The following is a 25,737-nucleotide window of genomic DNA, read 5'->3' as shown; positions in this document are numbered from 1 at the left end:
TTTCAAGGCTAGGCAGTTAGAGCTGTGCATTAGAGACTTAGTTTCTAAAGTAAATTAGTTTAAGAGAACGTCGTGAGCCAGTTGAATGAAAGATTTAATGAGGGTTATTGGGATGTGGCAGAACTCGGGAACAAGACAGGGAGGATTTGAGGGGGAAATGCCACACACGTCCCCACTGGGGACCTGGCGGGTACAGAGGCATCTTACGGAGAGGATGTGGCCAGATATATTAAAGCGGCCACAGCTGGTTCAAGGTGGGCGGTGGGGGGCCTGGCAGAGGCGCTATCCCTGCCACCCCCACCTCTGATTGAGTCAGCACATTGGCACCTGGCTGCAGAGTGGAGTCTGGCTGTGGTTGGAGCAGCTTTTCACAAATTTCTGCCCTTGGGGCCAGAGCAGCGACCCCCAGAGGGTGCCTGGGGTGGAAGCCAAGTAGACCCAAGTTCAAATCGAGCTGTGTGGATTTGTGGCTGCAGATGGTACCTGCTGACCTCTGCCAGTGTTGTGCATCAGCCCCTCCAGACTTTGCAAGGCCTCTTAGCCATTAGTTTATTCTTTCATTCAGAAACCTTTTATTGAGTGCCTACTACATGCCAGGCGCTAGGACCCAGCAGTGGCTGAAACTGACCTGGCCTCACCCTCCCAGTTCCCACCACTTCCAGCAGAGCTGTCCATAGAACTTTTTGTGCTGAGAAAAATATGTGATGTCTGTGCCAGTCCTGTGGCCATGAACCACACTGGAAACACAGTTGGTGTGACCGAGGAACTGGTTTTTGAAGTTTGTTTAATTTTTTAAAATTTTAATTTAGTCACGTATGATTGGTGGTTCCTTATCAGATAGCACGAATCTAGACAGTAAATGAGAAGTAGATAATTTCAGATGAAAATAAGTGCCTCACCCGCAAGAAAAAGAAAGCTAGAGAATGGATATGTGATAAAGGCTGACGGAGGTGGTACCTGAGTGGCAGTGATCAACCATGGTGATCAGTTCTTCTCTGAGGATGCAATGTTTGAGGGAGACCTGAGTTGACAGAAGGAAATAGCTGTGAAAGTGTGGGAGAAGGGTGTTTCAGACAGAGGAAACCAGTATGTGCAAAGGCCCTGGGGCAGGACTGTGCCTGGGGAGTTGGAGGACCAATGAGGAGGCCAGTGGCTGGAGAAGAGTGAGCAAGGCGGGGAGGGGACGGGGCAGGTCCTGAAGGGCCTTGGAGGCAGTGGGGCAGGACTTGCGCTTTTGCTGGAGGGAGGGGGGAGCCTAGAGGGTTGGGGGCAGAGGAAGAATGGGAGCCGATTCAGGTACACTGGCACCCTCTTGCTACTGTGGAGGGGGACAGATTGTGTGAAGCAAAGGGCAGCGCTGGGGAACCAGGACAGCGGTGACTGGTCTGGTGGGCACTAATGGGGCCTGGGCAGGATGGGAAGGGCATCTGGAGAGACACTTGAGAGCATTTCCAGACCAGCAGCATGTGGTGGGGGTGAGGGGAGGAGAGGAGTCAGGGTCAGTCCCCAGGTTCTAGCCCAAGCCTCTGGAAGGATAGAGCTCCTATCCGCTGAGCAGGGGAGGACACAGGGAAGAGCAGGTTTGCTGGATCCAGCGGCACCTGAAAGCATCCCGGCTTTTTCCAGGAGAGGGTGGCAGCTAGGCCTGAGGGAATCAGAAGATGAAAAAGGCAGATGAGGAGGTGCTGCATGCCTGTGGCAGGTAGCGTGCTCACTTCGGTGTGACTGGCAGGCAGACACGGCGCCAGGGCCATGATGCCAGTGTGGGCGAGGCGGACACCGGGCTGGTCGACACACGCTCACTGCCCCAGGGCATGAATGCTGAGCTGGGTGGGGAGGGGCCCATTGGGCAACCTGGGGGCCCGGGAGCCCCAGAGCCTGAGAAAGCAGGAAGCTGCCCAACCAGTTTCTCTCTTGCTCCCAAAGCCAAGTGCGTGGAGTTTGGTGGTTGCCCTTAAATGAAATTTTCAGAAATTTTGGTCCCAAATGTGAAGTCAGGGAAATGATTGGGAGTAGGGGGGTGCTGCTTGAGAATGTCCAGGGTACAGTTTTGGTTTTTTTTTTTAATATTCGTATCGCTACATTGGATTTGGCAACCCACTGCAGTATTCTTGTCTGGAGAATCCCATGGACAGAGGAGCCTGGTGGGCTACAGTCCAGGGGATCACAAAGAGTCAGACAGGACCGAGGTGACTTAGCACAGCACGTGGGGTCTTAGTTGCAGCATGCCGGGTCTTTGTTGCATCATGTAGGATCTTTAGTTGCGGCGCATGGACTCCTCTAGTGTCTCGAGGGCTCAGTAGTTGAAGTGAGTGGACTTAGTTGCTCCCAGCATATGTGGGATCATCCCAGACCCAGGGGTCGAACCTGCATCCTCTGCATTGCAATGCAGATTCTTAACCACTGGACCACCAGGGAAGTCCACAGGGTGCAGCTTTATCTGGGTGGGCACGTCAGGGCAGGTCTCAAAGGTTTTTGACCATCCTGAGGGGATCACCCTCTTCTTGGAAATGAGGGGTGTCACAGCTTGGTCTGACGATGTCCTTTTCTGTTGTTTATACTGGAGAGCGAGAGAAGACCCATTAAACTCTGTGGACTGGCTCCTGGCAGATGGTTTCATAATGGTGATCTCTGGGTACCCATCTGAGAAAGACCAGAAAGAGGCAATTAGCCTCAGGCCCTTTGTACTTGCAGCTTCTCTTGCCTGAAACTCTTCCCATAGGAGTCTGTCTGTCAAGGTCTTTCTGAGAGGTTCCCCCAGACCCCTCCATCCTTCTAGAGCCTTCCAGGTCATTGTGTTTTCTTTTTGCAGCCTCTCAGTACTTCTGGCCTTCTGTTAGTGATGATGATGTTAGTTTTTGGTGCATATACATCTCTCCCTCTTACCTGCGAGCTGCGGGGTGGGGCGGGGTAAGGGGCTGGGGGGTGCGTTTCGCCCCATTGCTGTGTCCTCAGTGACCCAGCACACAGTAGGTGCTCAGTGTTTCTGGAAAGAATGAATGAAAGTGACCACATGCTAACCGTTCTTCTCCAGGAGAGGGGTGGATTGTGGGCAATTTTTATTTTCTTCTTCATGCTGATTTCCCCTAATTTTCTGCTGCACGAGCCTATTTTATAATTAGAAGAAAAGTTATTTTGAAAAAAAATTACCCCCCAAATGTCCCAGCTGCAGAAGCTGGCGTGATTTAGCCCCAGGCTGCATCCCAAGGACAGCGGCCTCCTGTGTGTATAGAGAGGATGTAGCAACTGATTTGTGGGCTCCTGCCTGGGGTCAGCCCTCAGAGGCACTGGGTGGGCTGAGCAATCGGGGGGGCTTCCCGGAGGTGGCAGCTCTAGCCGTCAATGTGTTCAGGTCAGAGTGCTCAAGGTAATCATCCTGAGTCCCCCTCATTAACTTGTACCCCACAACCAAACCTTTAGAAAACTTCCTTGGCTCTGCCTTCCTAATCTATCCAAAATGTGCCCATGTCTCTCCCCGCCCTACCCTGCCGCCCCACTTCTCTGCCTCCACCTGATCGGTTCCCTCATCACTTGCCTGAACCAGTGCAGTCACCTCTGCCCTGGTTCTCCAGCTCCCCCCACCCCCAGTCTGTCCTCCATGCAGTAGCCACAGGGTATCTGGAAATACCTGAGTCACACCCCACCTCTCCTCTGCCTACAGCCCTCCAGCATGCCCACCTCCTTCAGGGTAGCCTAAGGCCCTGCATCGACCTGCCCTGTTCCCCTCTCTGCCTCCTTCTCTCCTCCTCACTTACTCTGCTCCAGCCGCACGGTCTCTTTGCTGTCCCTCCACCTTATCAGAGGCTGTTCTGCTCCAGGGCCTTTGCACATACAACACCTCCTTCGGGTCTTGCTCAGATGTCACCTCCCCACTCCCTTCCTTGTCATTCTCTCCCTCAGTCCTGTCCGATTTCTTTGCAACCCCATGGACTGTAGCACACCAGGCTTCCCTGTCCTTCACTGTCTCCCCAAGTTTGCTCAGATGCATGTCCTTTGAGTCGGTGATGCTATCTAACCATCTCATCCTCTGTTGCCCCCTGCTTCTCCTGCCCTCAGTCTTTCACAGCATCAGGGTCTTTTCCAGCGAGTTGGCCCTTCGCATCAAGTGGCCAAAGTATTGGAGCTTCAGCATCAGTCCTTCCAGTGAATATTCAGGATTGATTTCTTTAGATTTTTGAATGTTGATTTCCCACTCCCTGACCCTCCTATTTAATACTGCATCCCACCCCACATGTCCCCTCTTCTCTCACTTCATCCATCTTTTTTTTTTTTCACTTGGCCACACCATGAGGCAAATGTAGGATCCTAGTTCCCAGAACAGGGAACTAGACCCAGGCCCCCTGCATTGGAAGCACAGAGTCTTAACCACTGGACCACCAGGAAAGTCCCTGCTTTGTTCATCTTCATAGCACTTAGCACCAACTACCCTGGTGTATTTTCTTTCTTTCCTTTCTCATCCACTGCCTGTCCTGGAACATCAGGATCATGAGGGCAGAGATCCTGCTCGGTCTTGGTCACTGCTTCATCTCCAGTGCCTCCAGCCAGGCCTGGCACATCATAGGAACTTCCCTGGTGGTCCAGTGGCTAAGACTCCATGCTCCCAATACAGGGGGCCTGGGTTCGATTCCTGGTCAGGGAACTAAGATCCCATGTGCTGCAACTAAGAGCTGGTGCAAATAAATTCATTAAATAAATAAAAAGAAACATTTTTAAAAAGAGGACAGATAGGGAGTTCCCTGGTGATTCAGTGGCTCAGACACCACGCTCCCAATGCAAGGGGCCCAGGTTCCATCGCTGGTCAGGGAACTGGATCCCACATGCTGCAACTAAAGATTCAAAAACATAATGCAACTAAGACTTGACACAGCCAAATAAATTTTAAAATGGATAAATAAAAAAAGGGTGGATGAAGACCCCTGCTTTGGGACGAGGGCACCACATAGTATAGCATCTTGGCAAGAATGTAAAACTTGGAGGGAGCACTCTTCTGGGTAAGAACCCAGCCTGGCTGTTCCAGAAATGTTTGCTGAGAATCTGCTGGGTGCTGGGGACCCGACTTGGGGCACACACTCTGATCGAGACAGAGACAAACCCAGCCCTGTCCTCTGAGGTCACAGTCTGGTGGGAGAGACAGACCTGTGTCCAGACAGTTAACATATGGGATGATCAGAGCTGTGATGGAGGCGGGGGTGGGGGGTTTGTTCAGGGCATTGAGCAGACAGGGCCTCCCAGCTGAGGGAGGCCAGACGCAGGGCTTGTCTGGCTCCACCTCTACCTAGTGGGTGGCTGTGTTCCCACCCCACTGTGGTCACCTCCTTCACCTGGAAGCAAGAGGTCATCTCCAGGGAGACACAAGCAAGGGTGCAGACAGGGTAGGGCCTGCCTGGGATGGGGTGGCACGTCTCCAGCCACCATACCCTGGGGTTTGGGCAGCCCAGAGACAGGCATTTCCGCCCCAGCCTGATGACATGGGTTCATCGGGTTCCTATTGTGTGCCTGCTTTGTATTTCGGATGGGGAAACCAAGGCCCCGAATGGTGCATAGTCTTGCTTGAAGTCACGTGGGATGTACCTGGATTCAAACCAGGGTCTGCACGAGCCCTTGGCCTGGACCATCAGCTTGTAGATGTAAGCAAAGCATGCTCCCGGGGGCATTCTCTGAAGGCCCACTGCGTGTCCTACCACACTGGGGTAGTGGGGAGGTTCTGCCGCTTGATTCCACACCCATGTTGACCCAGAGCACCTCCTGTGTGCTTCCCACAAGGTGCTGGGTTTCCAGGTGTCTGTCCCACCTCTATGAAGTATCAGCTATGGGCGCCCCAGGGTTATGGGGAAAGGAGGTATCAGAGTATTTCTCATTTAGCAGCACTACTTTGTGTCCATTTAGCAGCACCTACTATGTGTCCCATGTAGAAGGGGCAGGTGGAGAGTTTGCCTGTAGATGTAGAGTACTTCCCATGTGCCCTGTGTTTTGAAGACTCCGGTGCATCTCTACAATGCATGGCTCCCCAGGGCCAGGGGAAGTGGAATTATATGCACTGTTTTGCAAAAGCAGGGCCTGAAAACGGGCGGATCACCCAGGGAGGGTGCATTCGGTGCTGGGGAGAGATGGGGGTAGACCTAGCAGAGCATGGATGGGCAACCTTGGGAAGTGAGTAGTCCAGGTCCCTAGCAGGAGGGAACACAGTGGGGCCCTCAGGGGCTCCCACAGCTGCCTGTGCACCACCCTCCCCCATCACAGCCCATGTTCTTTGTCCCACTGGGCGGTGAGCTTCTAGAGGCTGGGACCTGTCTGTCTCAGATCTGCTGTTTACCTCTGGGCTTTACCTTTATAGTGATTTGTCATTTTCTGGCTCCAGGCCTTCTGTTGCATCGTGGGTAAGGGTGCTTAGTCGCTGGACTCAAACTTTGGTTCGAATCCCTGCTCTTCCTGACCTTGGTCATTTCTCTCTGTTCCTCCCTAACCCCTTCGGAAAATGGGGGTGATTGTCGGTGGGGTGATGTGAGCCCCGTCACAAGGCCTGGAGTATACTTAGATCTCGATACACGCTGGCTGTGGGAGTCGTCCTGAGCCATTGGGATCAGTGGTGGAATTCTCCTGGAATGGGATCAGCCCAGGGAACCGGCCCCCTGCAGCGGCTCATGGTCTCTGTCAGGTTTCTTTCCCCTTCCTGACCACTTCCTCAAGCTCCCAGGACCTTCCAGGCCTCCGAATTCCCGGCCTCTCCCTCGGAGTTTTCAAACCCTCAACAGGGCAGCAGCGTCTGCCGGGATTGGCTGCCTGGGTGGGGCCACCCCTTCTTCCCCACCCCCCTGCCCTGTGTTCCCCTCCCCCTCCGGATCGGGTGTCTCGGGCTTGGCACGGTGGCCCCATCTGTTTCCAATCTGGCCCTGTGCTCTCCGCCCCCTCCCCAGGGTTGTGGCTCGGGTGGGAGCCTGTGCCACAGTGTTCCCGTTCGCTCCCCAAAACACCCCCAGCAGGAGGAAAGCCTCTTTGTGCCTGCGCCCCTCCCCCACCCTGTGGGCTTCTGTGTTCGTAGGGGGCGCGGCCTCTGCCATCCAACCCAGACTGGGAGGGGATTTTCTGCCCCTTCTTCGACCTCCTGTATTTGGGTCTGTTTGGGGCGCCCCCTCTGACGCCCTGTCCAGCATCCAGTCCCTTTATCTGTTGCCATGGCCACGATCAGCGCCTGGAAGGGAGAGAGGAGTAGGGTAGGGGGCGCCTTCTGGCATCTGGCCTTCAAAAGGGAGGTTCTTGGACTGTGTCCCTTGGGGCGCCCCCTCGGGTATATGCACACTGCGGGAGGGGGGCACACAGTGCCCTCCTTGGGGGCCTCCCGGGCACAGGACCCCCATCCACGTAGGCTTCCAGTGCCCACAGATCTGGCTCCCATCTGGTCCCCCCGCCCTACTTCCGGCCGGGCCCCGCCCGAGGTTTGCTCTGGATCCCCCTCCCCGGGCCCGCCCCCTGCCGGCTCCGCCCATGGGCCCGCCCCACCCCGCCCCCAGGCCGAGCTCTCTGGGCCTCGGCCTCTGAGTACTCGCAGCGCGCGGCGCTCCGGGCGGACCCAGGGACGGGCTGCAGCCGGCCCGGCCGAGGCAGCGTGGGGACCTGGGCCCCGATGTCTGAGCCTCAGGGTGAGTGCGTCGGGACCCCCTTCCACCTCGAGGCTCAGTCTGCGCTGGGCTTTGTCTCTTTCTTCGCCCCTACTCAGGCTCCTGAGACGGGGGCGGGGGGGTACCCTCCGGGTTCCCTCCACACCCGCGCTGCGTGCGGTCTGGCCTGGCTACCCACCAGGGACATCTCGAGCCCACCGCTGCCTGGCGCGCCTCCCCCATTCAGTCCGGTTGGTCTGTTACTTTGGAAAACTCCAGACCGTTATGCTCCGTGGGGTCCCCTCCCCCGCCTGGCCCCCAGCCCGACCTCCTCTCCCACCTCCTGGGGGTGGAGCCAGGCCCCTGCAGCCTTCACTCCCAGCCGGGGCGGAGGGGGTGCTCCGATAGCGGGCTTCTGATAGGGGGCTTTGGCATCCTTCCCGCTGGGGACCCGCTCTGCAGAGGAGGTGACAGAACTCTGGGGGTGGGATGGGAGTGGGGGCGTTAAGTGGCTGGGATCTCTGCTCTTAGCCACTCCCCAAAACTCCCAGAAAGTTTTCCTCTGTCTGTTTGTCCCTGCGCCCCTCAGGCCTATGAACTCCAGATCTTGGTGTCTTTAATAAACTGAGGGGTCAGGCAAATATATCAGCTCACACCGACCCTCTCTCCATGCCTGTCTCCTTGTCCCTAAGTTCTCATGCTTCTGGATCCTCCACTCCCGCCCCGTTTTGTTTTACTTTTTAAATTTTATTATTGAAGTGTAGTTGCTTTCTGGGGGCTTCCCAGGTGGCTCAGTGGTAAAGAATCCACCTGCCAAACAGGAGACTTCGGTTTGATCCCTGGGTTGGGAAGATCCCCCGGAGACGGAAATGGCTACCCACTCAAGTATTCTTGCTGCTGCTGCTGCTAAGTCACTTCAGTCGTGTCCGACTCTGTGTGACCCCATAGACGGAAGCCCACCAGGCTCCCCCGTCCCTGGGATTCTCCAGGCAAGAAATTTTCATGGACAGAGAAGCCTGGTGGGCTATAGTCCATGGGTCGCTGAGTTGGACATGGCTGACTGACTGAAACAACAAACATGTTGCTTTGCACTGCTGTGTTGGACACCCCCCTCCCTTATTGCCTAGATAGTCCTGCTTCCCAGATACCTATCCCAGAATGGCTTCCTGGGGGAGGGGGCACCCTGTGGGGAGCTGGCCCAGCCCTCCAAGCCTGCCTGCCCCTTGTTGAGCCCCACCTCCATCTCTTAATGCTTGAGCGGTTTCCCTACACCCAAGAGCTGATGTCAGGGCTATGCCCATGTCAGCTGAACGGTAGCTCCTTCTGGCCTCAGTTTCCCTCTCTGAAAAGGACGTGAACACAGGAATGCCGTGGGTCAGATGGGGCCAGACATGAAGTAGGCATCTAATAAATCCACATTCCTAGAGTGGGGAGAAGACTTCCATCCTGGAGGTTGATAGGTCTGAGACAGGAGTAGAGCTATGATGGGAGACACTGGCACTGGGACAGTCCACAGGGGGCCGTGATCCTGCCTGGGGTATTCAGGAGGGCTTCCTGGAGGAGGTGACAGCTCCACTGAGACCCGAGGATGAGTGTGAAGGCTGAGGTTGGATGGAGAATGAGGAAAAGGTGTGCTGGGTGAAGGGAACATCATGCACAAATATCCCTGTGTGAGCCAGAAGGTGATGAGCAGAGACACCCATGGGGCGAACGGCACTTGCAGTGCGATGTGACGGAGTTGGCTGTTCTGGGTGGCTAAGGTTAGGAGTCTAGATTTGAATGGACTTTGATGGAAACCATGGAAGGTTTTAGAGCAGAGGAGGGGCAGAGTCCAGCACAGCTACTTCCAGCCCCAGGGTCGAGGGTCAGGACTGGGCAGTGGACGGGTCCCTGGATGAGTCCACTCTCAGCCTGGGATGAGGAGGTCTGTGGCGACAGCTTGAAGGGTGAGTTGACAAGTGGGCCCCCTGGAAGGAAGACCTGTATTAGGAAAGGCCCAGAGGTCTGAGGCAGAGCAGTGCGTTCTGAGAACCATGCAAAGAGGGAATAGAGCAGGCCCAGGAAGGACACTGAGTAGACGTGCTGGGGAGCCCAGCAGGTGTGAGCAGGGCAGGGATGCACCCAGATCTTGGTGTTCCAGGCTCCCACATGAAGCCGGTGTGGGGGACATGCTGGCAGGAGCCATCCTGGCAATATGGCCCCCCAGGGAGTATGGACTCTGAGCTTGATTGAGAACTGGTTTCTGGACTCAAATCTTAACCCAGCCCTTAACCTTGGTGTGTGACCCTCAACGTGCAGCTAACACTCTCTGAGCCTCAATTTCCTCCTCTGTCAAACAGAAGGAAGCACAGGGAGCACTTGAAAGAGCTGGGCATGTGGAGGGGACACTCATTACTCCCTCTGGGACTGGGCCTGGCTCCCCAGATGCCCTGCCCACCCATTCCTGGCTGTGGGGGCCCTTGGGGACAGCTTTCAATACAAACCGATGGTCAATTAAAGGCAGAACCCTGGGCCCTGGTCCTGGCCCATTCCTGGAAGGGAGCAGGGCCAGCCTCACCTGGCCCCACCCTGAGCCCATTTCCCCATGGGAGGGCATTGAGGCCCCAAGAGGGAGGGGGCCTCAGCCAGAGCCAGTGGAGTCCACCAGGGGCTGCAGAGGCAGAACTTGGACCCTGTGTCAACTTCTGGGGACAGACCAACCCAGGGAGGCTGGAGGCAGGAAGGCCCACCCTCAAGGGGATCTGAGGCCCTTGGAAAGGGGGTCCAGGCTGCAGGAAAGTCCCTGGGCTCAGAAAGGAAGCAATGGAGCCAGAGAGGTATGGGGGGCGGGGTGGGTGTGATGACCATAAGACTGTGCATCCCTGAGGGACTTTTCCTTAATAGGGACAAGCTACCCAGCCTTCCCTCTGCCTGGCCCTCGGAAATCCCTGAGGGTCAAGGTTGCACAGATGAGCCCCCTGGTCCCCAGGACGGCCCAGACCCAGAGACGGGGCAGGGAGAGGCAGCAGGGTGTCCTCAGGCCCCCAGGAGACCTTGCCTCGTGAGGGTGACACAGAGCCTATTTGCTGCCCAGTCCTGGTCATAATCTCCCTTTTATGCTCCCTGCTGTGCGTGGGTACACAAAGCTGGCTCCAGGATCGCGTGACCTGCGCCCCGGCGCCCGACTGGAATGGGTGCCCGCTCACCCGCTCTGAGCAAGGCCTGGGAGCCCCTAGAGGCCGTCCAGCAGCACCAGGCCCAGAGAGGGCCATCCATTTTCCCGAGATCACACAGCAGCTAGGGAAGAACACAGTCCTGTGTCGACGTGGACTGTGGAACGAAGGCTCCACCCAGCTGAGGGGCTTTGGCAGAGTCTCTGTTCCTCTGTGAGCCTCAGTTTCCCCATCTGTGCAGGTTGGGCACCCACCGGTGCCCAGCTGCTGGGCGTGGATGGTGGACAGCTCGGCACCTGGCGCAGAGGCGGGCAGGGATCCACCCTGGGCCCTGGGTTCCTTGTGCAGAGGCCACTCTCTCCCCTCCTCCACACGCTGTGCCCAGCCTCATTGGCCACACAGGTTATTTCCTGTGACTCTCATGGGTGGCTGTTCCTTTCTTAATGGCCACACCATCCTCCAAGACCTTGGGGATCTCGCTGCATCATGCTGCCCCAAAGCTCCCACCTCAGTTTCTCTTTCTCAGCCGTGATGGGGCTGGTGACCCAGGCTGCTTTATGTGTGATGGCCATAATGGAGGCTTGGCATGGTGCCAGTCTGGCCACATCCCCTCCCCCCTGCTCTGAGGCCTCCCCGCGGAGGCCTCCTTGCCACCACTCTGCCCTAATCTCTCCCCATCTGCTCCTTGCCCTTCCTCATGCTATTCCCTTCTGTGGAGACACCCACCCCCATTCTGCTTCCCCCTTTAACTCTCAACCAAGTAATTACGTGTGTGTGCATGGTAAGTCTCTTCAGTCGGATCCGAGTCTTTGCAACTCCATGGACTGTAGCCTGCCAGACTTCTCTGTCCATGGGATTCTCTAGGCAAGAATACTGGAGTGGGTTGCCATGCCCTTCTCTGGGGGAATCTTCCCGACCCAGGGATCAAACCCACATCGCTTACGTCTGTTGCATTAAATCTGGAGGTGGTAAGGTCTAGGCAGTGGGCATAGCACATGCAAAGGTCCTGGGACAGATGTGTTGGAGGAACTGTGCCAGGGGGCCCTTGTGGCTTGAGCAGAGTGAGTGGGGCAGGTGTGGAGGAGGTCCTGCAGGGCCTTTTGAGTGGTGGGAAGGACTTAGACTTTCCCCCCCCCGCAAAGGAAGGGGCATGGGACCTGACGTGGGTGCTCACTGGCGCCCTCTGGCTTTGAGAGGAGGACAGACAGGGCAGGAGACATGGCAGGTGACAGCATCGGTCCAGGTGAGCAATGATGGGCCTGGACCAAATAGAGACAGAAAAAAAGGTAAGAAGTAGACAGACTCAGATTAGACTTTGAAGGCAGAGCTGATAGGATTTGTTTATCTTCTCCCCTGACCTCTTGTAGAAGACTCCCACCCCAGGTCTTGCAGGAAGCCAGAGGAGGGAGAGAGCCAGGGGCTTTGCAATAGCAAGATCCTTCAGGGAGGGTGGGGGCCTGAGAAACCCTGAAACTTGGAACCTTCTGTGCTCTGTCTGATCCTCTCCCACCCCCATTCCTGCCCCAGGCCTTGAAAGCCCCCAGTGCTCTGTCCTACCCCCACCCAGCAGGCTGGACTGGCCTCTTTGGGGGAGTCAGGAGCTGATGGCTGGGCCCCGCCTGTGCCTGGATCAGCCCCATCCTGCCCAGTCATTGAGAAGGTGTGGGCCCAGCGGGTAATTAGGGGCCTCCCAGTTTAGAACAGCTGCCCTTGGCTCCCATGGAGCACAGCAGGGGGGCGGGGGAAGCATCGTGGCCAGGGCCCTTCATGCAGGTGACCCCTGCCCATGCCAACTTGTACTGGAGGCGAGTAGACAGGAGCTCGGAGGTCACCTCCACCTTACCCCCACACCAGGGGGACCTGGCGACCCTGGGTTTGGCAGTCTGTGTTGCTATGCTGCCTTGGTTTCCCTGAGGCCCTGTGCAGGCCTGACCCACCGATCCAAGTGGTCTGGACCAGAGCCACACCCTGTCCCCCAGGTGGGGCTGAGCCTATGTGCATCTGTGGGTGGCGTCAGCTGCTGTGGTCACCCTGGCTGCAGCTGGCCATGGGCCATTTCTCCAGCTAAGGCTTTCACCATCCCCATCAGCCACTTTTGCTCTTAAAGGGCCTGTAGAGGGATTGCCAGGGGAGGTGGCTGGCTCCAGGCTTCCGTTTCCCCATCTGTGCATCCTGGACCAGTTGGGTCCCAGTGTGTGTCTGTGGTCTGACTGTGTGTGTGCCTGACTGTGTGTGTACACGTGTCTGTGGTCTGACTGTGCGTTTCTGGGTGTATAGTGTCTGGATGGGTGCAAGCTCAATCTGCTGACTGCATATTTCTGTCGCCCCACTGTGTGCCCACATCTGAGTCTGGGGACTGTGTGTTTTCACCTGCCGTGCCCCATGGAGCGCGCATCTGCCTCCATATTAACATTTGCCCACAACCCAGCTGTGTGTGTATATTGCCTATGTGACCGTGACCCTGTGTGTACGTGTCTCACCTAGCTGTGGATCTGTGATCTTGGCGTGGACCCATATCTGCCTCTAATCTGACTGTTTACATGTGCTGTCAGCCCCATTGCAACCCTGTGTCTGGAACCTGAATTTGTGCCTGTCCGTGTGCCTGTGGTGAGTGTTATAGGCCTGACTACAAAGAATTGATGCTTTTGAACTGTGGTGTTGGAGAAGACTCTTGAGAGTCCCTTGGACTGCAGGGAGATCAAACCAGTCAGTCCTGAAGGAAATCAATCCTGGGTGTTCATTGGAAGGACTGATGCTAAATCTCCAATACTTTGGCCACCTGATGCAAAGAACTTTGTTAGAAAAGACCCTGATGCTGGGAAAGATTGAGGGCAGGAGGAGAGGGGGATGACAGAGGATGAGATGGTTGGATGGCATCACCAACTCGATAGATATGAGTTTGAGCAAACTCTAGGAGTTGGTGATGGACAGGAAGAGTCAGACAAGACTGAGCAACTGAACTGAACTGATGCATGTGAACCCATATCTGTCACCTGACTGCACATCTGTGATGGTGTCTGGTCTCCCTGTCTGTGATCTGACTGTGTGTCCAGGTCTGTTTGTGACCTGACTGTGTGCAAGCAGCCTCCATCTCTGTCTGGTCTCACTGTGGTCTAACTGTGTGCCTGTTGAGCACCCCAGCCCCCACTCTTCTCATCCTGATTTGTCCACTCTCCACCCTGGACCATGACCCGGCCACCACCAGCCCAGCCTTCCCCTGGGGCTGCCCTGGGGCTGGGCGAGGTGACCACAACTGGGTATTTTGGGAGCCAGAATCACGGGGGCCGCCCCATCATTACGTGGCACCCATCCTTGTGGCCATGGCCTGGACCCACCCAGGGCATGGCCTCTCCCTGTCCCTCCCTTGTGCCCTGGCTAGGGAGGGCACTGGGGAGGGGGCTGTCCCAGGGTTTGAGTCCCGAGAAGGACCCTTCTGCCTTAGCAGAGGTTGAATTCCCATGGGAGAAACAGACACTGGTGATACACATTCGCATTTGACTTGCAAACTGGGATAAATGCCGTGGAGGATGAGCTCAGTCGTTTCTGAAGCCGTGGGATGTGGCATGGGGGTGGGGGCTGACCTATGAGAGGCAGGGAGGGCTTCCGGAGGAAGCGACAATGGAACTGAGACCTGTCACGCAGCACTTGGGGTCGAGGGGAGCAGCATTCCCAGCAGGGAATGTAGTAAATTTAAAGGCTCGGAGGTAGGGTTGAGCTGGGGCTGTGTGGCCATACCTCCCGAGGGAGGGGGCAGGAGATCAGCAGGAACGGCTTCCTCTGGGGGTCACAGGACCCATAGGTGTTAGAGCAGGGCAGGAACCATCAGGTGTGTTTGGGAGGGAGGATCCATCTGGTGGCCAAAGGGTCCTGGTTGTAGGGACAGTTGGCAGTGTCACCCAGAGCCTTGGCCTTCAACAGGCTCAGCCTGGGAGGGGGAGGACTTGGATGTTCAGAGTGATTTCTAGCAGGGGGGAAGCTCAGTCTGGAGTCAGGGGGCTCAGCCAAGGTCTGGGGTCTGGGCTCCATTGGAGCTGAGGCTTAAGTGGGATCAGTACCCAGCCAGGGGTGGAGGTGTCTCTGTCCATTCAGGCTGACATAAAAAATATCATAGACTGAGCAGATTATAAACAACACTCATTTCTCACGGTTCTGGAGGCCAAAAGACAAAGATCAAGACGCTGGCATATCTAGTGTCTGGTGAGAACCTGATTCATAGATGATCCTCTTCTAGATGTGTCCTCATTGTGGGGGTAGTGAGGGAGCTCTCTGGGTCCCTTTGAAAGTGTTAGTCACTCAGTCATGTCTGACTCTTTGCGACCCCATGAACTGTAGCCCACCAGGCTCCTCTATCCATGGGATTCTCCAGGCAAGAATACTGGAGTGGGTAACCATTCCCTTCTCCAGGGGATCTTCCCGACCCAGGGATCGAACCTGGGTCTCCCACCTTGCAGGCAGATTTCTTACCGTCTGAACCACCTGGGGAAGCCCCATTATAAGGGCACTAAGTCTTCATTCCAATCCCAAAGAAAGGCAATGCCAAAGAATGCTGAAACTACAGCACAATTGCACTCATCTCACACGCTAGTAAAGTCATGCTCAAAATTCTCTGAGCCAGGGGCTTCAGCAATATGTGAACCGTGAACTTCCAGATGTTCAAGCAGGTTTTAGAAAAGGCAGAGGAACCAGAGATCAAATAGCCAACATGCGCTGGATCATGGAGAAAGCAAGAGAGTTCCAGAAAAACATCTATTTCTGCTTCATTGACTATGCCAAAGCCTTTGACTGTGTGGATCACAATAAACTGTGGAAAATTCTGAAAGAGATGGGAATACCAGACCACCTGACCTGCCTCTTGAGAAACCTGTATGCAGGTCAGGAAGCAACAGTTAGAACTGGTCATGGAACAACAGACTGGTTCCATATAGGAAAAGGAGTACGTCAAGTTTGTATATTGTCACCCTGCTTATTTAACTTATATACAGAGTACATCATGAGGAACGCTGGGCTGGAAGAAGCACAAGCTGGAATCAAGATTGCCGGGAGAAATATCAATAACCTCAGATATGCAGATGACACCACCCTTATGGCAGAAAGTGAAGAGGAACTCAAAAGCCTCTTGATGAAAGTGAAAGAGGAGAGTGAAAAGGTTGGCTTGAAGCTCAACATTCAGAAAACTAAGATCATGGCATCTGGTCCCATCACTTCATGGGAAATAGATGGGGAAACAGTGGAAACAGTGTCAGACTTTATTTTGGGGGGCTCCAAAATCACTGCAGATGGTGATTGCAGCCATGAAATTAAAAGACGCTTGCTCCTTGGAAGGAAAGTTATGACCAACCTAGATAGTATATTAAAAAGCAGAGACATTACTTTGCCAACCAAGGTCCGTCTAGTCAAGGCTATGGTTTTTCCCGTGGTCATGTATGGATGTGAGAGTTGGACTGTGAAGAAAGCTGATCGCTGGAGAATTGATGCTTTTGAACTGTGGTGCTGGCAGTCCCTTGGACTGCAGGGAGATCCAACCAGTCCATTCTAAAGGAGATCGATCCTGGGTGTTCATTGGAAGGACTGATGCTAAAGCTGAAACTCCAATACTTTGGCCACATCATGCGACGAGTTGACTCACTGGAAAAGAGTCTGATGCTAGGAGGGATTGGGGGTGGGAGGAGACGGGGACGACAGAGAATGAGATGGCTGGATGGTATCACCGACTCGATGGACATGAGTTTGGGTGAACTCCGGGAGTTGGTGATGGACAGGGAGGCCTGGCGTGCTGTGATTCATGGGGTCGCAAAGAGTCGGACACGACTGAGCGACAGAACTGAACTGAACTGAATCCTATTCATGAGGGCTCCACCACAGGACCTGATTGCCTCCCAAAGACCTTTATTACCATCCAGACGAAGGGTTAGATTTCAACATCGTAATTTTGTTAGGGTGGAACACAGACATTCAGCTCATCATATGGGCTCAGTGCCCTCTTTCTGCCCCATCATTGCCCCATGACCCTTGAACCCCATGATTCTCCTCTGCCCTTCTGTGATCCTCCAGCTGCCTCCCCTACGAAGGCACCCTAGATTCCTGCTCCCCTCTCATAGCCCCTTTGTTTATCTCTGCAGACGCTGCCCCGTCTGACGCTTGGCTCGAGGCCTCTCTGTGAGGGACCTGGGGGGCTATCCCCCACTCCAGGGTGGAGGTCGGAGGTCGAAGGTTGCAGGTCACGGCTAAGCATGGCGCCTGCCTGGGGCCATGGTGTAGCGTCTGTAATCAGGCCTGTGGGCCTCCTCGTGGTCCTGCTGGTTGGAGGCTGTGCCACAGAAGGTAAGTGCGGGCATCTGAGTTTGCATGTGCGCATGTGAACATGTGTCCCCACCTCTCCCTGGGTGCCCGTGGTTTTGCCAAGCAGAGCCTTTGTGCTCCATGAAGGAGACCAAGTAGAATGCTTGCTTTGTGCTGGGTCCTATGAGATGCAGAGGCAGATCGTAAGGATGGTATTAAAAAGCAGTCATAGTAACAGGGGTGACCATGTGGGTTTCCGAAGCATCGACTTTGCACCCAGACCAGTTCTAAATGCAGACTATCTGCCTCCTCTCCCTCTACCTCACAGAACCCGGCTAATCTCATTACCATCCCCATTTTTGGATCAAAGAAACCAAGGCTTGGAGGAGGAAGCAGGGACTTACTTGAAGTCACTCCTGAAGAAGCCACAGAGTTCACTTTCCCTTGCCACAAGTAGAAACACCAGTGACCAGTTGGTTGACACACAGGCAATCAAATCTTCCCAGGAGGAGCCAGGGGAGGCTTCTTGGGAGAGAGGGCATTCAAGCTGGGGTTTTGTGGCTCTGTAGGAGTTTGCCTATAGAAAGGGCATTACTGGTCAAGGTGTTATCACATGGAAAGGCCTGGAGTTTAAAAAAAAAAAAAAATTTCTTGTAGTTTGGGGATGGGCAAGGCTGTGTTTGTGGAAGTAACGTGGGAAGGATGAGGGTTGGTCCTGGGCCCAATGCCAAGGTCTATCTCACAACTAAGGGCCTAGAGGAGTTTTATTCAGGCCTATGGGGACATAAAGTGTCAAGTCAGCAGAAAAACTGGGATCTGGTATCAGGATGGATTTGAATCCTGACTTTGCTGTCAGCCTGCTGTATGACTTTGGGCCAATGAATGAGACTCAGCATCATCCACCTCCCCGCATTCCCAGGACATGGACATGCCGTAACCCCTGCATGCTGCCTACACATAGTAGGCCTGCAATCCTGGGTTATCGCGAGCATGAGAATTATTGCCCCTGGGTGAGAACACCAGAGACATACACACCTGCTTTGTACAGTTGTGCTTTTTCTTATTTTCATATTGTTTTACAATAAATACCTAACCCATTCAGATCAAGCACCACCATCTGATGAGAGGGATGCTGTTTTCCCCATCTCCATTGTACAGATGGGGAAACTGAGGCACAGTGAGGTTACATTACAGCCAGGAAGCAGCCTGACTGCCTGGTGCCAGAGCCAAGGTTCCTACCCATCACCCCACATTGCCTCTGGGTCAGCGGCCAGACATAACTGGGCCATGATCTGGCCAGTCACCTTCTAGGGCCTGTGTCTTCTGGGCTATATTCCTCATAGTAGGAATGGCAGGCTGAGGATGCTGAGCATTTTTAGTTAACTCAGGGTCTCCCCTGCCCTTGGTACTGCTTACATCGGGGCCAGAGCATTCTCTCGGGGGAGGGTGTCCTGGGCACTGTGGGGTATGGAGCACTCCTGGCCCTGTCTTCTTGATGGAACCCCTACATGAGAACCACTAATTTAACATACACTAGTGGAATAAGTCGTAAATCTGTGACTTTGACATCTTGCCACTGACAATTACCAGCCTCAGGCAGAACGGAGCTGAGATTGTTCCCATTTATAGATGAGGAAACCGAGGCCGCAGAGTGTCTGTGGTGAGGAGTGGGGTGGAAATCACAGTCTGGAGACTCTCCTGACCTGGGTTCAAATCCTGTCTCTGTCATTGGACTATGGCTGCTTCTGTGCTCTCATTCATTTGGTGGGTTTTTAATAAGCACCTACTGTGTGCCGGGCACTGGTTTAGACCTCGGGGCCAAACCAGATATCCCAGCCCCTTTTGGAGCTGATCATCTCATGAAGGAGAGACCCCAAGTGTGCAGGATGGTAGACACGCCCAGGAGCAAGACAAACAGAAAGGGAGATGAGCTTGTGAGTAGAAGGTTGGGGGCTGCATTTTAAATGGGTGAGAGAGTGTTACGCTGCACCGAGAAGATGGCATCTGAACAGAGTCCTAAAGGAGCTGAGGAGAGTTCCCCATTCATGTTGGGAGAGTGTGGAACGTGTCCTGGGCAGAGGGCAAAGCCTGTGCAAAGGCCCTGGGGTAGGACCCTGCCTGGCGTGTTGGAGGAAGTGAGGAGGCCTGTGTGTCTGGAGCAGAGTGAGTGAAGGGGAGAACAAGGACAGGGTGGGGCAGGTTTTGCAGGGTCTTGCGGGCTACTGGAGGAGAAGGCAATGGCAAGCCACTCCAGTACTCTTGCCTGGAAAATCCCATTGATGGAGGAGCCTGGTAGGCTGCAGTCCGTGGGGTCTCTAAGGGTCGGACACGACTGAGCGACTTCACTTTCACTTTTCACTTTCACACATTGGAGAAGGAAATGGCAACCCACTCCAGTGTGGGGCAGGTTTTGCAGGGTCTTGCGGGCTACTGGAGGAGAAGGCAATGGCAAGCCACTCCAGTACTCTTGCCTGGAGAATCCCAGGGATGGGGGAGCCTGGTGGGCTTCCGTCTATGGGGTCACACAGAGTCGGATATGACTGAAGTGACTTAGCAGCAGCAGCAGCAGCGGGCTACTGGAAGACGTTGGTTTTTGCTCCCTGGGAGATGGGAGACCCAGAGGGCCGTGGGCAGAATGAGTGGGCAGGACCTGACTCAGATACTCACAGGTCCCCTCTGGCTGCCAAGGGAGGACAGACGGAGGTGGGGTGAGGGGACCAGAGCAGAGGGTGGACCACGCAGGGAGAGTGACCCAAGGTATCAGCACCAAGCATGTAGCCAGGCTACTTCAGCGGGTGCTCCCTCAGTGAGTCCTGCACTTACTGATTATATTTATTTATATTTATTTATTTGGCCATGCAGCATGCGGGATCTTAGTTCCCCGACAGGATGGAACCCATGCCCCCCGCACTGAAAGTACGGAGTCTTAACCACTAGACTCCCAGAGAAGTCCCTGCAGTTGTTATTACTGTATCCCTATAGGTATTGGTAGTGGCCTAGACTCAAACCCAGCTCTCCATCTCCAAAGCTGGGGGCATCTTGACCCCAAGAGGTGGTCTGTTTAGCAGGAGCCCTGACACCTGGGTGGTCAGCGGAGGGGCTGTGGGCACCGTGATTGGCATTGCCAGCTTCAAGGAATAGCCCAGGTCCTCTGGGAGCCACCTGGCTGGGGGCTGTTGGCGGGAGAAAGCCCAGGCAGGCAGCTGGGATGTCCACCACCCAGCATGAAGAGGAGCGGTTTCTGCCCCAGAAACAGCTGTTGGTCCTGTGGGACCTTCCCGGGACGCTGTGTAGCTGGCCCAGACTGGACTGGAAGGGATGGGAGGGTGGTTGGGCCGCTACCTCTGGCACCAGATTTTCCTCTGCAGAATCTGAAGTGGAAAAACAGAAATTGCGCCAAGCCCTTCCCAACCCCCAGTGCTGTTGGCCTCACCACTTTGAACCTCAGTCTCTTCATCTAAGAAATGGAAACACCCAGGGTGCTCTCATCAAAAACCCACAACCCTGTGTACCAAGTGTACAGCGTGCAAGGCTTTGGGAACCACATGGGACCAGGTTGGAATCTTAGCTCTTGCCCATCACAAGCTGAGTGAGCAGGGGCCAGTCAATCACCCTCTCTGAGCCTCGGAATAGAGCTGGTGTGAGAACAGGCTCAGCAGAAAAGGAACGCTTGCTTGCCATAAGCTGCAGCCGTACCCCAGTGTCTTTCTTGTGTCTGGAGCCCGTTTGCCAAGAAGAGGAGGGGAGGGTTGTCCAAATAAGAGACTTTAAGCATCCACAAGAATTAGTCTAATGGGAGATGCAGCGGGCGGAGAAAGCTTTTCTGGGCTGGCTGGGCTCCCAGAGCTGCCTGGACGTAGGCTGAGAGGCGTCTGCCCTGAAGAGACAGGGAGCCAGGGAGCGAGTGGGCAGCTTCATTACTCAGTATTTGGCAAACACCAGGGTTCAAGTGCTTCCCAGGTGGCGCTAGTGGTAAAGAACCCACCTGTCAACGCAGAAGACGAAGGAGATGCGGGTTTGATCCCTGAGTGGGGAAGATCCCCTGGAGGAGGGCATGGCAACCCACTCTAGTATTCTTGCCTGGGAAATCTCATGGACAGAGGAGCCTGGGCTTCAGTCCATAGGGTTTCAAGGAGTCAGACATGACTGGAGCGACTTAGCACACACACATGCACAGGGCTCAAAGCCCCAGTTTTTCAAGGGTCACCGGGCTCAGGTGCTGTGACAGAGTCCCCGGGAGTGGGGTCCTTTTCACACCCACCCTGCCAGGTGGCACGGAACCAAGTATTTCAGCCCAGTGTGATCAGGGCTGTGGTGGAGGGGGGCACCCAGGGAAGGATGGGGACAGAGGCGGTCCTGACCCAGCCAGTGGTAATCCAAGAAGGCTCCCTAGGGGAGGTGCTGGCCGAGCAGAGGTTGAAGCTGCCAGATGCAAGGAGGAGGAAGGATAGTGCAGGCTTTTGTCGAGTCTCATTCCCTGGATTGGAGGGTCCTTGGGGTGTGTCCCTGGCCCCAAGTGGTAAACAGGCAGCTGGATGCTTTTCCTTCCCTGCAACTGGCTTCTGCCCTTCCTTCCAGCAGCTCCCAAGGGAGGGTTTTTCCCAGAAGCAAGATTCTTGACCCAAGTGCAGTTACTTTCCCCCCTGACCTTGACTGGGGACGCATATGGCCCCAGTCACTGTTCCAGGAGGAGGGGCAGGCCCAGCCCGGGGCTACTTAGCATGGAGCAACAAAAACAGGCTCTGGGCCTGGGGGCTGAGAGGAGCAGAAGATGCGGGCTTAGGGTCAGAGAGACCCAGGTTCAAACCCCGGTGCTGTCACGTCTGAGCTGTGTGAACTCACACAAGCTCGCTAAACTCTCTCAAACTGCACGGTCCTCTCTGTGTAGTGGGATGAACAGTCACCTCCTCGGTAGACCACACAGGAGTTGAAGGAGGCCACACATGCCTGCACGCAGTGGGTCTACTGACTTTCCAGAGAGATGGCCGGTGTAGACTCACAGGGTCGTATCAGTGGGAGCACAGCCTGAAATGAGGGCGGCGAGGCCAGTCAAACCACGGGAATAGGGACTCTGTATTTTGTTCAAGGCCCGTCCTGAGTCACAGATGGTAGAAATTAGGGTTTGTGGCACCCAGATTTGGAACCTGAGGTCTTCTTGACCTTCTTTGCACTCCCGAGTAGCCAGAACTTTCTAGATGAACCTATGAGGCCCGACTGTTGCTCAGGCTGGAGTTGTTCACACACACACACACACTCGCGCGCCTGAGTGAGGTCCTCGCGCGACACACACACACACTCGCACGCCTGAGTGAGGTCCTCGCGCGCCTGAGTGAGGTCCAGACTTGAAGCTGTCTAGGTATAAAAGACATCCTAACTCCCACTTGAGATTTACCTGGGGAGATTTTAGCACATCACATCATCACGAGGGACAGAGGCTGTGGGCACAGGACCAGCCCCATTCAAATCCCTGCTCAGCCCCTGGCTGGCTGTGTGTGCAAGCAGATAGCTTGCTTCACTTTTCTGTGTGTGAAATAAGGATTATGGTGGCTCCGCCCACCCAGCGCTGTCAGAGGGATTTTTTTTTTTGAGGGGGGCTACACTGCACAGCGTGTGGGATACTAGTTCCCCAACCAGGGATCAAACCCACACCCCCAGTATTGGGAGCTTGGAGTCTTAACCACTAGACCACCAGGGAAATCCCTGCCAGAAGAATTGGATGTTTCTGAGTGTACACCATCTGCATACAGTAGTTGCTCAATAAGCATTTGCTCTAGTGGCTGGCAGCATCCAATCACCTCTTCTGAGCTTTGGCCTCCTTCTCTGACCCTTCGTGTTTGGACACCTCCCACGGATGAAGAGGCTGGGGCCTTGGGTTCAAGCGCTGGTTCTGACCTCGGGTCCCTTGGTCACCCCCCCACTTCCCTGTTCAGTGCCTCAGTTTTCCCACATGTGTCATCGGGGGATTAGGCCCAGTTTTCTCTTCCCAAGCCATTTTAGGACCAAGGACCCTCCAGGGTTTGGCTGGTCACTACTAAGGGCTGAATTTGGGGACCCTACAGTCTCAGGGGTCTCCCCTCCCACCTTCCTTGTGGCATTACATCTGAGTGGGTGTGCCCACATGTGGCTGTGTCCGTGTGTGAGTGTGTGGCTGCTGTATCCAGAAGCGGGGAGGTGGGGGTGCTGGGCAGGCCGCAGGATGCCCATGGAGGGTGAGCAGTGGCACCATTTCTCCTTCATCCTCTCCAGCCCTCATGTCGGGCCCACGTTGGTACCTCTGTGGTCAGGCAGGCTGGAGGGCACATTTACCTGGCCCCATGGGGTCCTGGTCACATGCCCAGTCCCACCAGAGCCCCCCTTCCTCTTCTCTCCCCAGAGCCCCCCAGGTTCATCAAAGAACCCAAGGACCAGATCGGTGTGTCAGGGGGCGTGGCCTCCTTTGTGTGTCAGGCCACGGGTGATCCCAAGCCACGGGTGACCTGGAACAAGAAGGGCAAGAAGGTCAATTCACAGCGCTTTGAGGTGAGTGGCCGGGGAAGGGAGGGGAGACAGCCCAGGGCCAGCCCCAGCCCCCACCGCCCCCCCATGGGGCCATGGCCGCTCAGTCGTGGAAGCCATCCCAGGAACATTCCTGCATGGAGCTGGCCCTCTCCAACTGGGACCCTTCTCTTCCACCACCTCCCTGGCAGGGGCACCCTGACACGTGCTCCGTGAGGGCCCTCCCAGGCTCACTTGTTCTGCTACCTTTGTGCTGTGTGGCCTCAAGCAATGCCCTGCCTCTCTGGACCTTTATCTCTCAGAAGGGGATTTGCAGCCCTGTACCCATGTCCATGGTCAGACATACACGTTTCCACATTTTGCATGCCTGTCCCCAGACTTAAGTGCATGTGTCACGAACCCATGTACGCACAATACCCTTTACTCGTACAGACCTAGTTTTCTGCCTCCAGTATCTATACAGGGCCTATACACACTTGTACACACTTGCTCCTCTCCTGATCACCCCTGGGACTCCAGCCTCACTGACCTTTCTCCCCTTCCTACTACAGACGATCGAGTTCGATGGGAGTGCAGGGGCTGTGCTGAGGATCCAGCCACTCCGGACACCCCGAGATGAGAATGTGTATGAGTGTGTGGCCCAGAACTCAGTCGGGGAGATCACCGTCCACGCCAAGCTCACTGTCCTCCGAGGTAATGGGCTCCCCAGGGTGTGTGGAGGAGACCCTGGGGCCTGGTTTTGGGGACAGATACCAAAGGGATCCGTGAAAGTCTTGCTTTGGATTTTCACTTGTAGGGGACTTTGATCTCCTTTTTTTAGCCCATAATACCACTGGGTCTTAGAGCCTTCTGGTAGGAATTTATTAAGCCTTTGGAGAAAAGAAGAGCAGCCTGTTAAGGGACTAGCACAAAAGGTGCATCCAACTCAAATGGAGAATTCATTTGTCCATGTAATTAAATGTTTGTGGATTATAACAGCTTTAGGTTCAGCTGGATCCAGGAACTCATACCATGTTCTCAGGGTTCATCTTCAGACTCTGGGGGTTCTCTTCCCTATCAACTGTATTCTCAGTGAGATCTCCCCACTAGCTCCAGGCTCTGGGGCCTGTACACAGAAGAGAGGACTAAGTGACCCAGGACTGTTCATTGACCCACGTTGGGTCAGATGACCTTCCCTGAGCTTGTCACTGTGGTTGGAGGAAGAAATACTCTGATTGGCAGAGTTTTCCCTGAAGTCAAGGGTGGGTCAGCCCATGTAGACAGGGTCAATAAGGGGTGGTCTCCCCAAAGAAACAAAGGAGAAATGGCAGTTGGCTAGGCAGAAGCAGCTAACCACACCTCCCCACACATGCCCATGGATCCTTCCTGTGGACTGCCTGCTGGCCTCGGTAGGCTGGGGCACCAGGAAATGGCTTCCTTATTGTAATACAGCATCATTCAGACAGTCTTGCTACAAACCCGCCTCCTACCTGCCCACCAGCTGCTCCCAATTGTCTTCTCCCTTGCAAGGTGATTAATTTAACCCAGGGGCCTGCAACTTGAGTTCACATCTTGGCACTGCCATTCTGTAGCTTTGTGACCTTGGGCAAGTCAATGAACCTCTCTGAGCTGCGGTTCCCTCACCTCCAAAGTGGGGTAATAATGATGTTCACCACAAGGGATTGTTACAGGAACCACAGAAGTGGACAAAACAAGTCAGGGACCAACAGGGTGCCGTGTGGGGAACAAGCATTTGGTTGGTGCTGCTGCTGCTGCTAAGTTGCTTCAATCGTGTCCGACTCTGTGCGACCCCATAGACAGCAGCCCACCAGGCTCCTCTGTCTACAGGATTCTCTAGGCAAGAACACTGGAGTGGGTCGCCATTTCCTTCTCCATTGGTTGGTGCTACCTATCTGATATGATTGCCATCGTTGTTGTTCTGGTTGTGACAGGACAGCTGCCATCAGCCATTGTGCAGCTGTGGGGTGGGTTCTGCTTGTCAGCTGCAGCGCCACCCTGACCCTCTCTACGTAAAAGCCACCTGGGACTTCCCTGGCAGTATTGTGGTTAAGACTTTGCACTTCAGCTGTAGGGGGCACAGGTTTGATTCCTGGTCAGGGAACTAAGATCCTGGTATGCCACGTGGCCCAAAGAAAAAAAAGTACAAGTCACTGCCAGCCATTAGGGGGCAGGTGGTCCCCACATGTGGCTCCCAGGTTGGGAGTCACCCAGTGTCC

The 25,737-nt window shown here is 55.0% G+C and overlaps 1 protein-coding gene across 5 annotated transcripts in view; it reads left to right on the top strand.

Annotated features, from left to right (window-relative positions):
* Positions 1–25,737, top strand: part of PTPRS (protein tyrosine phosphatase receptor type S) — a 110,873-nt gene that overhangs the window by 29,162 nt on the left and 55,974 nt on the right. For 4 of the 5 annotated variants that reach the window (XM_088838908.1, XM_088838907.1, XM_088838906.1 and 1 more), the window contains exons 1-4: positions 7,527–7,637; positions 16,867–17,068; positions 23,400–23,545; positions 24,073–24,214. In XM_088838908.1, coding sequence (XP_088695034.1) covers positions 16,978–17,068; positions 23,400–23,545; positions 24,073–24,214 — 379 coding nt within the window. In that variant the 5' untranslated portion in view covers positions 7,527–7,637; positions 16,867–16,977. Of the gene's footprint in view, positions 1–7,526; positions 7,638–16,866; positions 17,069–23,399; positions 23,546–24,072; positions 24,215–25,737 lie in introns of those variants that run through there. The other variant, XM_055428983.2, reaches the window with a different exon arrangement.

This window comes from Moschus berezovskii, chromosome 8, assembly GCF_049115385.1.
Source record: "Moschus berezovskii isolate FMDL1 chromosome 8, NW_MosBer_1.0, whole genome shotgun sequence".
Classification (NCBI taxonomy): domain Eukaryota; kingdom Metazoa; phylum Chordata; class Mammalia; order Artiodactyla; family Moschidae; genus Moschus; species Moschus berezovskii.
Note: the sequence above shows the minus strand (reverse complement) of the source record. Positions and strands in the feature narration are given on the sequence as shown.